Source organism: Urocitellus parryii, chromosome 14 (genome assembly GCF_045843805.1).
Source record: "Urocitellus parryii isolate mUroPar1 chromosome 14, mUroPar1.hap1, whole genome shotgun sequence".
Lineage (NCBI taxonomy): Eukaryota > Metazoa > Chordata > Mammalia > Rodentia > Sciuridae > Urocitellus > Urocitellus parryii.
Window position 1 is genome coordinate 48999668 of NC_135544.1, and position 13716 is coordinate 49013383.

General features: G+C 48.8%; 1 protein-coding gene across 1 annotated transcript; it reads left to right on the forward strand.

Moving 5' to 3' along the window:
- The first annotated feature begins 12342 nt into the window (after positions 1-12342).
- On the forward strand, positions 12343-13407 carry Pnma2 (PNMA family member 2). The gene has a single exon (XM_026411596.2). It carries the CDS (start codon positions 12343-12345, stop codon positions 13405-13407), a length of 1065 nt encoding a protein of 354 aa, XP_026267381.1.
- Positions 13408-13716: the final 309 nt, after the last annotated feature.

The window sequence follows — 13716 nt, forward strand, 5'->3', positions numbered from 1 at the left end:
TGAGCGCTCTACCACTGAGCCACAACCCCAACCCAAGAAATGATAGACACAGAAAACATCTCAGCACATCACAGTCCTTAAGAAGCTCTCTGGTCACAGAGTCCTGAGTTCAATCCTTCCTCTCACATTTCATTTGCAAACAGCTTTGTAAGTTTCTTTTACCTTTAGATATTTATTTTGCAAAGTAAGAATGAAGTAGCACCTACTTAGCAGAGTTGATTTGGGATTAATAAGACAGCACCCACCTGGCCAACCCCATAGAAACAGGAAGTTCAATGGGATATTCAGTTTTATTTTGTGTGTGTGTGTGTGTGTGTGTGTGTGTGTGTGTGTGTGTCACTTACTGGGAATAGGACCCAGGGCACTGCACATGCTGGGCAAGTGCTCTACTGCTGAGCTGCATACCAACCCCCTAAATCGTACCTCTGAGTTCACTGGATCTCACTGTCCATGGAACTGAGTTACAGAATGGTGTGCTGGAAGAAACATGGGATTTGGTTAGGAAACCTCGGTTCACATCCTAGTTCATGTACTTATTAAATAGTAAGATCTTAAGAAGTAAGTCAGTGAAATGTTTTCTTACAGAAAAGGAATAATGCATATATCAAAGGGGGTTGGAGAAGGGCTTTAATGTAACATATTCTGCACATTCTAAAATGTAGACTTTAGGATGGAAAAGCACATCTTAGAGTTAGATAATGCTACATAAATGACAAGGTTTTATGGTAGAAGACTGCAGAGAGACTGAGAGAAGAGATCTCCATCCTAATCCTGTAATCGTCACCTGGGTTCCACTGGATGAGGAGGCTTTCTGAGCATCACCTTCTCTACTTTTAGAATGAGACAATTAAGTACTATTAGGTCTCTTTCAATCTGTAACATTCAAGAATGGCAGACTTTGTGTGTGTGGGTGTGGGTGTGGGTGTGGTACTGGGGATTGAACCCAGGGATACTCTACCAGTGCATTGCATCCCCAGACCTTTATATTTTGAGATAAGTTCTAGTCACTAAGGTTGGCCTCAAACTTGTCATCCTCCTGCCTGAGCCTCCTGAGTGCACACTGTAACCAGACAGTCATAAACATTCAAATATGTGATCAGTTCCGACAGTTCCTCCTTTCTCGGGGGAGAAAAGAGGGACTTGTGCACCAAAGGACTCCTAGGAATACCTGGCCTATCTATCAGACCTGGAAGAATTGCCAGCCCTACCTTGATTTTCATGGCGTAGACCCAGGAGTTTGTGAACTATGCAACATTCAAGAGCTCAGGGTCAGATTCATCAGTGACAGTTCAATGACAACAATTCTCCTCTTCCTGGAGCTTTGGGTGGAGAGAGAGAGGGCAGAAACAGACCAGATAGCCAGAGGCTTCCTCTGCTTAGGCCTTGGGCCCCTGCTAGAGTTCTAGCTCATCCTGATCAATCCTCCCTACTTCCTTCCTCAATTACTAATCGTAGACCAATTAACTGAGCAACAATTTTTAAGTTGTCCATGACCTGTTATAATTCAAATAATATAGGAAATATTATTCCAGCCTTTTATAAAAGGAAATTCTGTCCCTTGCTACCATATGGGAAATCCTGAAGGACATTATGTAGAGTGAAATAATCCAGTCCCAGAGGACAAATGCTGTTTGATTCCACTTACACCAGGTATCTTGAGTAGTCGGACTCAGTAGTCAGACTCAGAGGAGAAGGGTGAGTGAGGGCTGGGGGCGGGATCAGGAGTGGCTGTTGACCTGGTACAGAGTTTGAGTTTTGCAAGATGAAAAAGCTCTGGAAATCATTTGCATAACAATGAACATTCTTATTTTTTTTAATATTTTTTAGTTGTTGATGGACCTTTATGTATTTATTTATTTGTATGTGTTGCTGAAAATCAAACTCAGTGTCTCATGCATGCTAGGCAAGCACACACTACCACTGAGCCACAACCCCAGCCCCACAATGAACATTCGTAACACTACATGGAACTGCACACTTAAAAATGACTGAGGCAGGAAATTTTACAATATGTGCATTTTACCAAAGTTAAAATTTGTTTCTGATTTAACCAGTCATATGATCAGTTCAATAATCAGTTGGGGAATCAAAAACAACCAATTATAATGGATTATCATTATTTCTTTCCCCTTTCCAAGTACTGATCCCTCCCAGTTCTTTCTCTCCCTCTCCCTCCCCCCCCCTCCCCCCCCCATGACCTTGAGTGGCTCTCGGGTCTTTTTTGAATCCTGAATGCCCACATGGTCATATCTATACCTCCTCTTTGGAACAATGTCAGTGACTTCTAAAGGACCAAATCATTGCTCTCGTTCTAGGCTCCAGGCCAGATCTCCACCACACATCCCACTAACTAGACATCCCTTTTGTTTCTCAGACTAGTCTATTATCAAACAAGAATCTCTGGGACAACTTAGACATTAGCCGTTCACACAAAAGGTGAACTACCTTAATCACTAGGATTTCTCTCCCTCCACGATTAACTCAAGGAAAGTGTTCTGGATGGGAGAAGGAAGAGCAGAGGGGGAGAGTGAACACAGTGCCCTTTAAGGAAGAGGGACTCAGAAGGGGCTTGCTATGAGGAAGGGTGAGGTGGTATTGAACAGTACGGGGGCCACAGAGCAGCGGGCACCTGGGACTGGGTGGGAACCAACATTGGGGGTGATATTAGAAAGCATTTTAGAGACTTGGTGGTTGTCTTAAACCACTCTGTCCTGCTAGAAGAGAATACCTGGGACTGTGTGACTTATAATGAAGATTATTTGGCTTGTGGTTCTGGGGGCCAGGAAGTCAGATCAAGGGGCCACATGTAGTGAGGATGACCGTGTGATCAGCATCGATCCATGCACAAGGTAGAGCCCTCCCATTAATAGGCCCTGCCCCCAACACTGCCACCCTGGGCATTAGGTTTCCAACATAAGCTTTCAGGAGACACAGTCAAGCCATCAGGTCACAGCAGTGCTCTCCCTGGTTCACTCACTGTACCTGCCCTGGAAAAGGACAGTGACTTCCCTGCCACTCCAGTTTGCACAGGGTGTCTGCTGCTAGGAGAAGGGCCTGGACGTCCTTCTGGAGGGCATGCTCACAGTCCAGTATCCCCGGATGAGCTGCGGATTGTGGCTAAACCATGCCTGGGGTGGAAGGGAGGGAATGTCTGGGATGAAGGGAAGAGGATGGGACACAAGGGCACTGGCAAGGGACAAGTAGGCTATGATGCACATGTTCAGTGTCTATCCGGAAAGGCTTGGTCCCCAGATTGGCAGTACTGGGAGGTGGCATGGACCATTAAGAGGTGGGTCCTTGTTTGAGGTCACTGTGGGTGTGCTCTCAAAAAGAATTGTGGGACCCTGATGTGTGTGAGTGTATGTGTGTGTGTGTGTGTGTGTGTGTGTGTGTGTGTGTGTGGAACCATCAGACAAAACAAACCTCTTTACCTCATAAGTAGCCTTCCATGGATATTTTGTTACCATAAGGAAACTTACTAATTCACTATGGAGCTGCCTTTCTGTTCTCCATCCGAGAGTCCCTCCCAGGTGGTAATCAATGTAATTTCACTGCACCCCAAAGTGGATGTCTGCAGTGACACATGGTAAAAAAGACAGTAACAAGACAGAAGCTTTCTTCACTCATAGCTGCCATTATCCCCTTTCCCTTCACCAAAACCTGACAGCCCAGGTCAAACCACACCTCATGCTTCCTGGTGCTGAGTTGCTCACACTCTGCAGCATCTTTCATTTAGGCCCTGCCAATGTATCCACTCAGCCTCTCATCTCTTATGAGCCACATGGCTAAGGAAGCTGTTTCCTCCCTTCCCAAAGTTGCTAGAACAACATCAGGACTCTCAGTATGACAGGCAGGCAAAGCCACACCTGACCTCCCATTAACAGTACCTACAAATACAGACTCAGGGGCAGAGAGAGGGCATTAGACAAAGTTCCCAGGGTGCTGTCAGTTTGCCTCTTTGTGCCAGGGCTCCTGAGAGGACTGCAATGAGATGCCAGCGGTCACCTTTGCTTATTAGCTGCAAACTAGGTAATGACCACTCAATTCAGTCAAAATGGTGGGCTCAGCTGTGCTTTTGGAAATCTTCATTGTTATATACAAATACACGTATGCACACCAAATGCTTTTTCCCTCTTACATAGGCATGAAAAATTCAAACATTGTAAGCACCTATCCAGGTAAATGTTCTTAGTTAGGAATGACAAATCCCATAGGAGTAGCCCTTATGTGATAATGCTAGATGAGGGCTGCAGAAAGACTAAGACTGAGCAGAAGTGCCCTCTATTACTAACAACCAAGCAGGCTAAACTGCATGGGATCTTGATTGGATATTTCTCTCTTCAAATCTCCCCCTCTTCTGGGGTTACAATTTAGAAGTCCAATTACATTTAGGGAGTGTCTGAACAAATAGCCCTGATGATCAAACATCTAAGCTTCTAAATAGACAGCAAAGAAGATGTGTTATTTAACCCAGTGAAACTAAGCCTTTCAAAAGCAAGCTTCATCTCACTGCCATCATTAGAGGATGACCACTCTCAACCCCTGTCCCCTGATCTGCCATTCTTTACATTATCTCTTCTTTGCTTTCCAGGTGTTTTTCTGCTCCCTCCAGGACATCAGAATTAGCAGCACACTTGCCTCCCATGACACTGCATACACAATCATGATTTTGTGTGATCCTGGCCTCACCCAGGGTCCTCCCACAAGGAAGTACAGCACACTCACCCCACTTTCACCATCAGGTATATTAATTAGAAACTTTTGATTCAATTGTCTGATCCCTTGGAACAAAGCAAATTTTTTTTTTCAGATTTAGATTCTTCTGGTTGCCTCATAGGAAAACATGGATATGAGATAAATTGAATGTCAGCACAGGGAGTGGGAGAGTGAATATAAATTGATTAGTTGCCTCGCCTTTTGAAAATGACAGCAAATCATTTACTGTTCTTAGAATTGGTTCTGTAAAAGTCAAAAGCTACAAAACTGTATGCCATGGCAGGAAAGGGGAATATCATACTCCAAACATTCTTTATTTTATTTGTCTTCATGTGGTGCTGAGGGTTGCACCCAGTGCCTCATATGTGCTAGGCAAGTGCTCTACCATTGAGCTACACCCCAGCCCGCCAAACATTCTTATCTACTCTTAATTGTTCTCTGATGGGTATGCAACCTTAACACTGAATAAATGCATGTGAAATCCCTCAGTGAATGTGCGTAGAAGACCCCAACTTCTCTCGAAACCCTTTGAGAGGAAGCATCTTGAACTTTTTATGACTACCTTCCTCCTGCCCTAGCAGGCAAGGCAGACAACAGGTATTCAACAAATGATCCTTGATTGATTTTTCTCATCTTCACCATGGGTGTGAGAGAAAAGAAACAAACAAACAAAAAAAAGAGTGTTAAAACATTTTGCACTGTAAATGATCAGTTGAGAAATTAAGGCTGTGAAAAAAAATATTGCACAAGTATAAAGATCACCCTGTTAAAGAAAAAATTGTGTGTATGAAGGCTATTGGGTTTTAAATACCCTCTGCTCACATGTGCCAAACATTAAACATTTTCTAAAATCAAGGTTATCCAACCAACCTTCTTTGTCTCCCCATTAACACAATATAAGGAGACCAGTCTTCAAACGTGAGGAGGCTTTTTCCTTTTCTTTCTTACCCTTTGAACATAATCCACTTAAGTCCCCATCCCCAAGGTGCTTCCCAAGCGGGCAGAGCGGGTGACGCTCTGGGAAGCCTTTACTGAGACACTTAAGCAAAACTCCGTTTTCCACATGGGCTATTTAGGAGCCTCTTGGTTTCCTAGGGTGACCCACCGCCTCCCCTGCTCTTCGCCTGCTGTGAATAGGAAGCAGGGTGGAGAGATTTTCCGAGGCTGTCCAGGGAGGCGCTAGCCATGGTACTGACCTCGGAGCTCAGGACGAGAGCGCAGAGGGTGCCCGAGGAGGTGTGACCATGAGTAGCTGAGTAGCCGTCGGAACCCCTGCCCCTCCCGACCCCCGGGGAGTCCACAGGCCTTCACGCCAACCCTCCACTGCACGCTCCAAGCTGCATCAAAAAAGGGTGGGGCACCCAGCCACAGCTGCAAACGGAAGCCGCCCAGCCGCCCGGGAGGATTTAAGAAGAATGGAACCCTAGTCACCCCAACCCCCATGCGACGTCCCCAGCCAGGGATCCGCCTGTCCTTTATGCCCACTCCCCACCTCCCAGGCCCAGGAGGCGCCGGCAGCCTTTGTGGGCACACAGCCTCCCACCGCCGAGCCCAGCCCGAGCCTCGCCGCACCCTGCGCTCAGAAGGGGCGGGCAGGGTGGGGTGCGCGCGTGCAGATGCGGGAGGCAATATTCAGGGCGGGTCCTGAAGGCGGGCACGCTAGGGTGCTCTGGGGTGCTCGGTTCTCCGCCGAGGTAGAAGGGGGCGAGGGAGGGGCGACCCCCGCGCCCCGTCTCCGTCTCCACCCACAAGCCCCCATACCAACCTGGTCGTTGAGGTTCTGCAGAGCCTCCTTGCCCGAGGTCCGCCGGATCTCCACCTTCCGGCCCGATTCAACAGATGGCTCCCCGCCGGCACGCCGGCCCTGGCGGGAGTAGGGCGGCTGCGGGTCCGGGCCCAAGTGGGCGACGTCCCGCTGCTGAGCCACCACCTGCCCCGAGCCCCGGCCCACCGACAACGAGTCGAAATCGATGGTCTTGTTCTCCGAGGACCCTTCCACCGGGCAGAACATGCCACAGAATTTCTGCCGGGGCTTGGGGCTGCCCGAGCCCAGGTTTTTAAAGAAGGCAGGGACCTCTTCGTCCTCTGCCGCCTTCCCAGACTGCTTCCTCTCGGCCATGGCGCGGGGACACGGGGAGGGTCCTCTCCGCCAGTCAGTCCGTCCGTCTGCGGGTCCCTAAGTCCCCTCTCGGCGAGCACAAACCCCGAGCTGCTGCCGGGGCTGCCTCGCTCTGCCTACCGCAAGGTGTACAGAAAGGAAGGAGGGCTGGCGAGCGGCGACCCACCCCTCTGGTCCCTCCCCCTGACCCCGCTTTCTCCCCTCCCTGCCCACGCCCCCCGCAGCCGCCCAGCGAGCTCAGGCGAGCGGCAAAGTTGGGTCTGGGAGGGCGGCCGCTGCGGCAGCGGAGCCGGGAGACAGCCAGTTCCCGGCAGCGCGGGGAGGAGCCGGGCGCGGGGCGGGGGCGGGGCGCGGAGGGCGGCGGGGAGAGGGGAGGGGAGGGCGGCGCCCCAAAGCCTTGCGCTCCGGAAGTGAAGCGGCCAGACCACCGGCTAACGTAAGCGCAGGGGCAAGCCCGCTAACCGCTCTCGGCGCCCGGGTAAGTATGGGTCAGGTAAGCGGGCCGAGGACCCAAGGCCATTCTCTCGCACCAATGGCCCTGGCGCCTCTCTTTTGTCGCATTGCGGAGGTGGGCCTGGGGCGAGGGCGCATCAGGGATGCGGCTCCCACCCCCTTACCCGAGGTGTGAACTGATGGATGGGGAAGGGGGTCAGCCTGGCAAGCGCTGGGAGGAGAAAGGGTGCAGTCAAGTAGCAGGACCAGGAACGTGCCTGCTGACCCCAGGACACGAAAGCTAAGTACCTCTGTGCCTAGGCGGGCTACAGAAAGCAAAGGGAAATAAGAAGGTTCTCCGTTTTGTGCATCCATAGTGTTGGGGGCGGGGAGAGTACAAAATGGAGGGGAGAACTGCAGAGGGGCTTAGCAAATGGAAAGGGAAATATGAGAGAGATGGTGTGTAGCGAAAAGTGCCGTCTGCGAATCCTTGCCTTGCGCCACAGTTTACGGAATAAAGAAATAGAACCTCTGTATTAGCCAAGGTACCATAAATATTAAGTTATGGTACCAGGACCATAATATACTCCACTGCCCCAAGAAAGGACCAAGAGAGTGTCATGATTTGGTATCTTCCGACCACTATCAGCATTAAAAGTGGGGGTGGGGCTAATCAGAATGATACACATTCCCTAAATCGCCAGACTTTCTGGCTTCCAGGGCGCACCAACTAGAGCCCACATCTCTGCCCCAGTTGCGCACTGCGCCAGAGCCACCAGGTTTACCAGGTTGCCAGGTGCCGCTTGCGTGGCTCATTACATGTGAGGAGGCCCGTGCGTCACGTGGGCAGTAGGTAGTAGGTGCTCTTTGGGAGGGAGTGCGGTGAATTGTGTGGGGCCAAGCTGGAGGAAAATTGGGGGACTCGATGTATATGTGCAGATTTGCAGCCACGGCCGCAAGGTTGGTGGATATCACTGGGCATTTTCTCTCTGTGGGGGTCTTCCTTCTTCTGTCCTACGTCATTTCAGCCAGAGGCCACTGCCGCTGGTCCTTTCCAGCCCCACCTCTTCACCTCGCTCCACTGGGGCAAAAGCCTGCAGAAACTAGTCCATCCTTTGGTGGTTCTGGAGGAAGGTGTGCACATGCTCAGTAACCTGGGTGGGTTTGCGCAGGGCAGCGCGACGAAGAATTCAGCCACATTGTCCACTTGTCCGCCCCTCTCAACTGTAAGGGATCGTTTGATGTATGGAGTTAAATTTGGAGGGCATGCGGCCACCCTTTGAAGATTAGGAATCTCCGAAACAAGAATTCAGGAAGACAGAGAATATTCTCGTCTCCTCCCAGGACTTAGCTGCAGATGTGCTTCGCGTTTGTTAAAGCGAGTTTGTGTAATTTCCGTGGCACCGCAGCCCAGTGGGGTGACCGCTTTCCAAGCCAGGAAACAGATTTCGAGAGATTGAGGTACCGTACCCAAGATCAGGATCTGATTAAACTACCCCAACAATTTCAGTGGGGGGTCTTCACTTGGAAGCCTGGTTTCTTTTCCAGATTGTCCTGTGGGCCCCCTTTATGTGAGAAGAATATCAAGTTCTTACATATTTTGCCAGGCACATTGGCATTCATCCGTAATCCCAGCAACTAGGGCGGTGAAGCAGGAGAGTGACAGATTCAAGGCCAGCTTCCCCAATTTAGCAAGACCCTGTCTCAAAATAAAACAGGGCAGGGGAGATAAAACACCCCTGGATTCAATCGGCAATCCACTTGAATCTCTTTATTGAGGTTCACATTCTAGTTGGGAATTCTATCCTGCGAAAAGAGTCCTCCAGAGGTAACTCAAACTTTGGCATGACAGCTTTTCCACAGGCCTCTATTTTAGTCATATTTTTTTGTTTGTTTGTTTGTTTCTTTCTTTCTTTCTTTGTCACTGTGACCAAAAGACCTGACAAGAACAACATAGAGGAGGGAAAGTTTATTTGGGGCTCATGGTTTCAGAGGCCTCTGTCCATAAATGACCGACTCCATAGCCCTGGGCCCAAGGTGAGGCAGGACATATGGTGGAAGAGCAGAGCCATCAGGGAGCACAGGAAGAGAGAGAGAGAGCGTGCTCTGCTCACCAGGGACAAATGTAAACCCCAAAGTACCCTCCCCATGACCCACATCTTCCAGCCAGTTAATGCACCCAGCGGATAAATATACTGGTTAGGTTGAGACTCTCATAACTCAATCTTTTCACCTCTGAACATTCTTGTATTGTCACACACATGAGGTTTGGAGTGGGGGTGGGGTACCATATATCTAAACTTTAACAGCATGGGAGATGTTTCTTCCTGGGCCTTCAGTGTCTTTTTACATACCAGGTGTCTTCTAGATACTCCAATGGGGAGGAAAGTCATCCTGGATTTTAGAAAGGAAATTCAGGCCTGGAGCTATCAGCAGTCTCAGGTCCCTGGGGCTTCCAGGCATAGGTATGGGGCAAGATTTTGTTCTTCTAGCTCTCTGGCACTATGGTGTGACCTTCAGCAACTCCCAGAAGGATTTTGGAGCCACTCTTTCTAGAACAGCTGCTACCATAGCAATAAACTGGCATCTGTGATATATGAACTCAGTTTGGATTGGTGGAGATTTTCAGGCCAAGGAGAAAATATTTGTAGCTCCCAACACACACTCCACGTCTTCAGTGTGGGATATTCAGCAACAGCATTTGGGTCAACAATGGAATGTGTATGCTGCAGTGTCCCCATGAGATCCCATTGCCTAGTGACTTAGTAGTTATCATAGTTTATCTAAGCACAGGATGTGGCCTGTTATCCAGTCACAGCTGGGTACAGTGGCACAGGTCTGTAATCCTAGCAACTCAGAGACTAGGGTGGGAGGATTTCAAGTTCAAGGCCAGTCTCAGAAATTTAAGGAGACACTATCTCAAAATAAAAGGGTTGGTGATATAGCACCATGGTAAAGCACCCCTGGGTTCAATCCCCATTATGAAAAAAGAAAAAAAAAGTTACCCTCATGATTATTGTAGGGACTCCTCCCCGTTATGCTCTCTGCTGTCCAGACAGGCAAGCACTCTATCAAATGAGTGTTGGTGGTGCAAAGTTTTGTGTTAGTAGTTTACCATCCATAGCCAAAGAAACAACCCCTTTGTGCCTTTGTGAGCCTCACTAGACCTAAAAGTGGATTATTCCATAATTCCAGATTTAACTTATTTGGCCTTGAGATTTTAGTAACTTATTACTTATTTTTAAATGTTTGAGTAACTCTCAGTTGAATTTTTCTTTTTTTTTCTTTTCTTTTTTTTTTTTTTTTTTTGGTACTAGGGATTGAACCCAGGGGTATGTTATTACTGAGCTATGTCCAAAGTTTTTTAAATTTATTTTGGGACAGAGTCTCCCTAAATTGGTTAGGTTCTGGCTAAATTGCTGAGACTTGCCTTGAACTTTTGATCCTCCAGACTCAGCCTCCTGAGTGTCTGGGAATACGGGCATGCACCACCATGCCCAACTAAGACTTTTTAAATCAAAGACATGAAGCATTTCCATCTTTTTTAGGCAATTTAAGTTAAATTTTGAAGACTGGTCATATTTTTTCATCCTTCTCTACTGGATTGTCATGTTTTTAAATAAGTTGCATTAATCTTCATCACTGGATAGTAGGCATAAAAATATGTCATTCTTATTTATGTGTAACAGGACAGTTTGGCCTCGCTGAAGCTGACTCACACATTGTGTGAAAGAGGGTAACATCGTCCTTTGCTGGAAGCTGAATATATAAACTCCTTGACTCTAACAGAACATTCTGGAACTCATAGAAAGGTATCTAGCTGCATCTTATTTCATCTTTCAAATAGCAAATGTTTGTTTTTTGTTTTGTTTTGTGATGCTGGGCATTGAACCCAGGGCCTCATGCATGCTAAGTATATTAGTCAGCTTTTTCACTGCTATGACCAAAAGACCTCACAAGAGCAGTTTTACAAGAGAAAAGTTTATTCGGTACTATGAATCCTCAGTTCATAGATGGATGGCTGCATTGCTGTAGACCCAAGGTCAGGCAGAACATCCTGCAGAAGAGAGTGGTGAATGAATGAAAGCAGTTCAGGACATGGCCACCAGGAAACAGAGAGATCTGCACTCACCAAGGACAAAATATGAACCCCAAAGGCACACCCCCAGTGACCTGTCTCTTCCAGACACACCCTACCTGCCTAAGTTACTGCCCAGTTAATTCCTTCAAGTGAATTACTGCACTGAGGTTAAGGCTATCATAACCCGATCATTTCACCTCTAAACTTCCTTGCATTGTGTCACATGTGAGCATTGGGTGGACACCTCCTATCTAAACCATAACACAAGGCAAATGTTCTACTATTGAGCTACATCCCCAGCTCATGCAAAGATCTTGAATCCTGCCTGCGGGTGGGACCTAGACATTAATCAACATGTCTACTAATCATTTGAGGCAGGGAGACTAGATTGCAGTAAGTTTCCCTAGAGGGGGAAAGTCACAGTAAGCAAAGAGGGGGTGTAACAGGACCGCCCTATCAGAATGGGGGGGACAAAAGTGCAGTGGGAGGCGAAGACTCCAGTCTACCCCCAGTTCCATCCCAAACTAGAGTTCGAATGCTTCCTGGGCTGGGGTTAGAGAGGACCATTGCTTCACCAGGATTCTAAGCCACCCTCTGTAATGCATCTCTCCAGGAGTCCTGGGTGCTGGAGTAGAAGACATTGTCCCACCAACTGGAGAGAGGAGAAGTGTCAGAGACCAGGTGACAGTGGGAAAAGCAGCTCTTCCAGGTGCCTCCACGGTCAGGGAAGGGTCAGTGCCACGTGGCTGCCAAAGTCCAGGAGGGAAACAGCAGCAAGTGGACTGCAGAGCCAGAGGCAGTGGTACTACCTTGGGGTAGGTCTGCAGACAAACGGGGAAGTGCAAGTAACTGGTCCTGCTTGAAGATTTTGAGACTGCTCGTGGAGAGACCCTCTGGTGGGTTGTGAGTTTGGAGTATTATCACCCCTAAGGCTGTGCCTATCCACAGCACTAGTTACTACCTATAGAGAGTGAGTGGTTCAGTATCTGGGACAATGGCAGTGGCACTGTTAGAGGACTGGTGCAGGATCATGAGTGTGGATGACCAGAAGTCGCTGATGGTGATGGGCATACCAGTGGACTGCGATGAGGCTGAGATCCAGGCCATCCTGCAGGAGACTTTAAAGTCTCTGGGCAGGTATAGATTGCTTGGCAAGATCTTCCGGAAGCAGGAGAATGCCAATGCCGTCTTATTGGAGCTTATGGAGGATATTGATGTCTCAGTGATCCCTAGTGAGGTTCAGGGAAAGGGGGGTGTCTGGAAAGTGATCTTTAAGACCCCTAACCAGGACACTGAATTTCTTGAAAGACTGAACATCTTTCTAGAAAAAGAGGGACAGACAGTCTCAAGTATGTTCCGAGCCCTTGGGCACGATGGGGTATCTCCAGCTACAGTACCCTATATATCTCCAGAGTTACTGGCCCATCTGTTGGGACAGGCAATGGCACATGCCCCTCAGCCCCTGCTACCCATGAGATATCGGAAACTGAGAGTGTTCTCAGGGAGTGCCAAGCCTGGCCCAGAGGAAGAGCCATTTGAGGTCTGGTTGCAACAAGCCACTGAGATAGTCAAAGAGTGGCCCGTCTCAGAGGCAGAAAAGAAGAGGTGGCTGGTGGAGAGCCTGCGAGGCCCCGCCCTGGACCTCATGCACATAGTGCAGGCAGACAACCCAGCCGTCAGTGTGGAGGAGTGCCTGGAGGCCTTTAAACAGGTGTTTGGGAGCCTGGAGAGCCGCAGGACCTCCCAGGTGAGATACCTGAAGACCTTTCAGGAGGAAGGGGAGAAAGTCTCAGCCTATCTGCTAAGACTAGAAACCCTGCTCCGGAGAGCTGTGGAGAAACGGGCCATCCCCAAGAATATCGTGGACCAGGTCCGCCTGGAGCAGGTCATGGCTGGGGCCAACCTTGGTGAGGTTCTCTGGTGTCGGCTTAGGGAGCTAAAGGATCAGGGCCCACTTCCCAACTTCCTGGAGTTGATGAAGGTAGTACGGGAAGAAGAGGAGGAAGAGGCCTCCTTTGGAAATGAGAATATCCCTGGGCGCGCTGGTGCACGCCTGTAATTCCAGCGAACTGACAGGCTGAGGCAGGAGGATCCCAACTTCAAGGTCAGCCTCAGCAGCTTAGTGAGGCTCTCAGCAATTTAGCAAGACCCTGTCTCAAAATTTAAAAAAACAAAACGGGCTGGGGAGTAGCTCAGTGGCAAAGTGCCCCCGAATATTCAATCCCCAGTATCCTACACCCCCCCCCCCAAAAAAAAAAGAAAGAAAGAAGGAAAAGAAAATGAGACTATTGAAGGGCCAGAGGGAGGCCGTGGCCACTTGGATAATGAGGGCGATGACTACAAACCAACTGCTAAGACCACTGCCAAC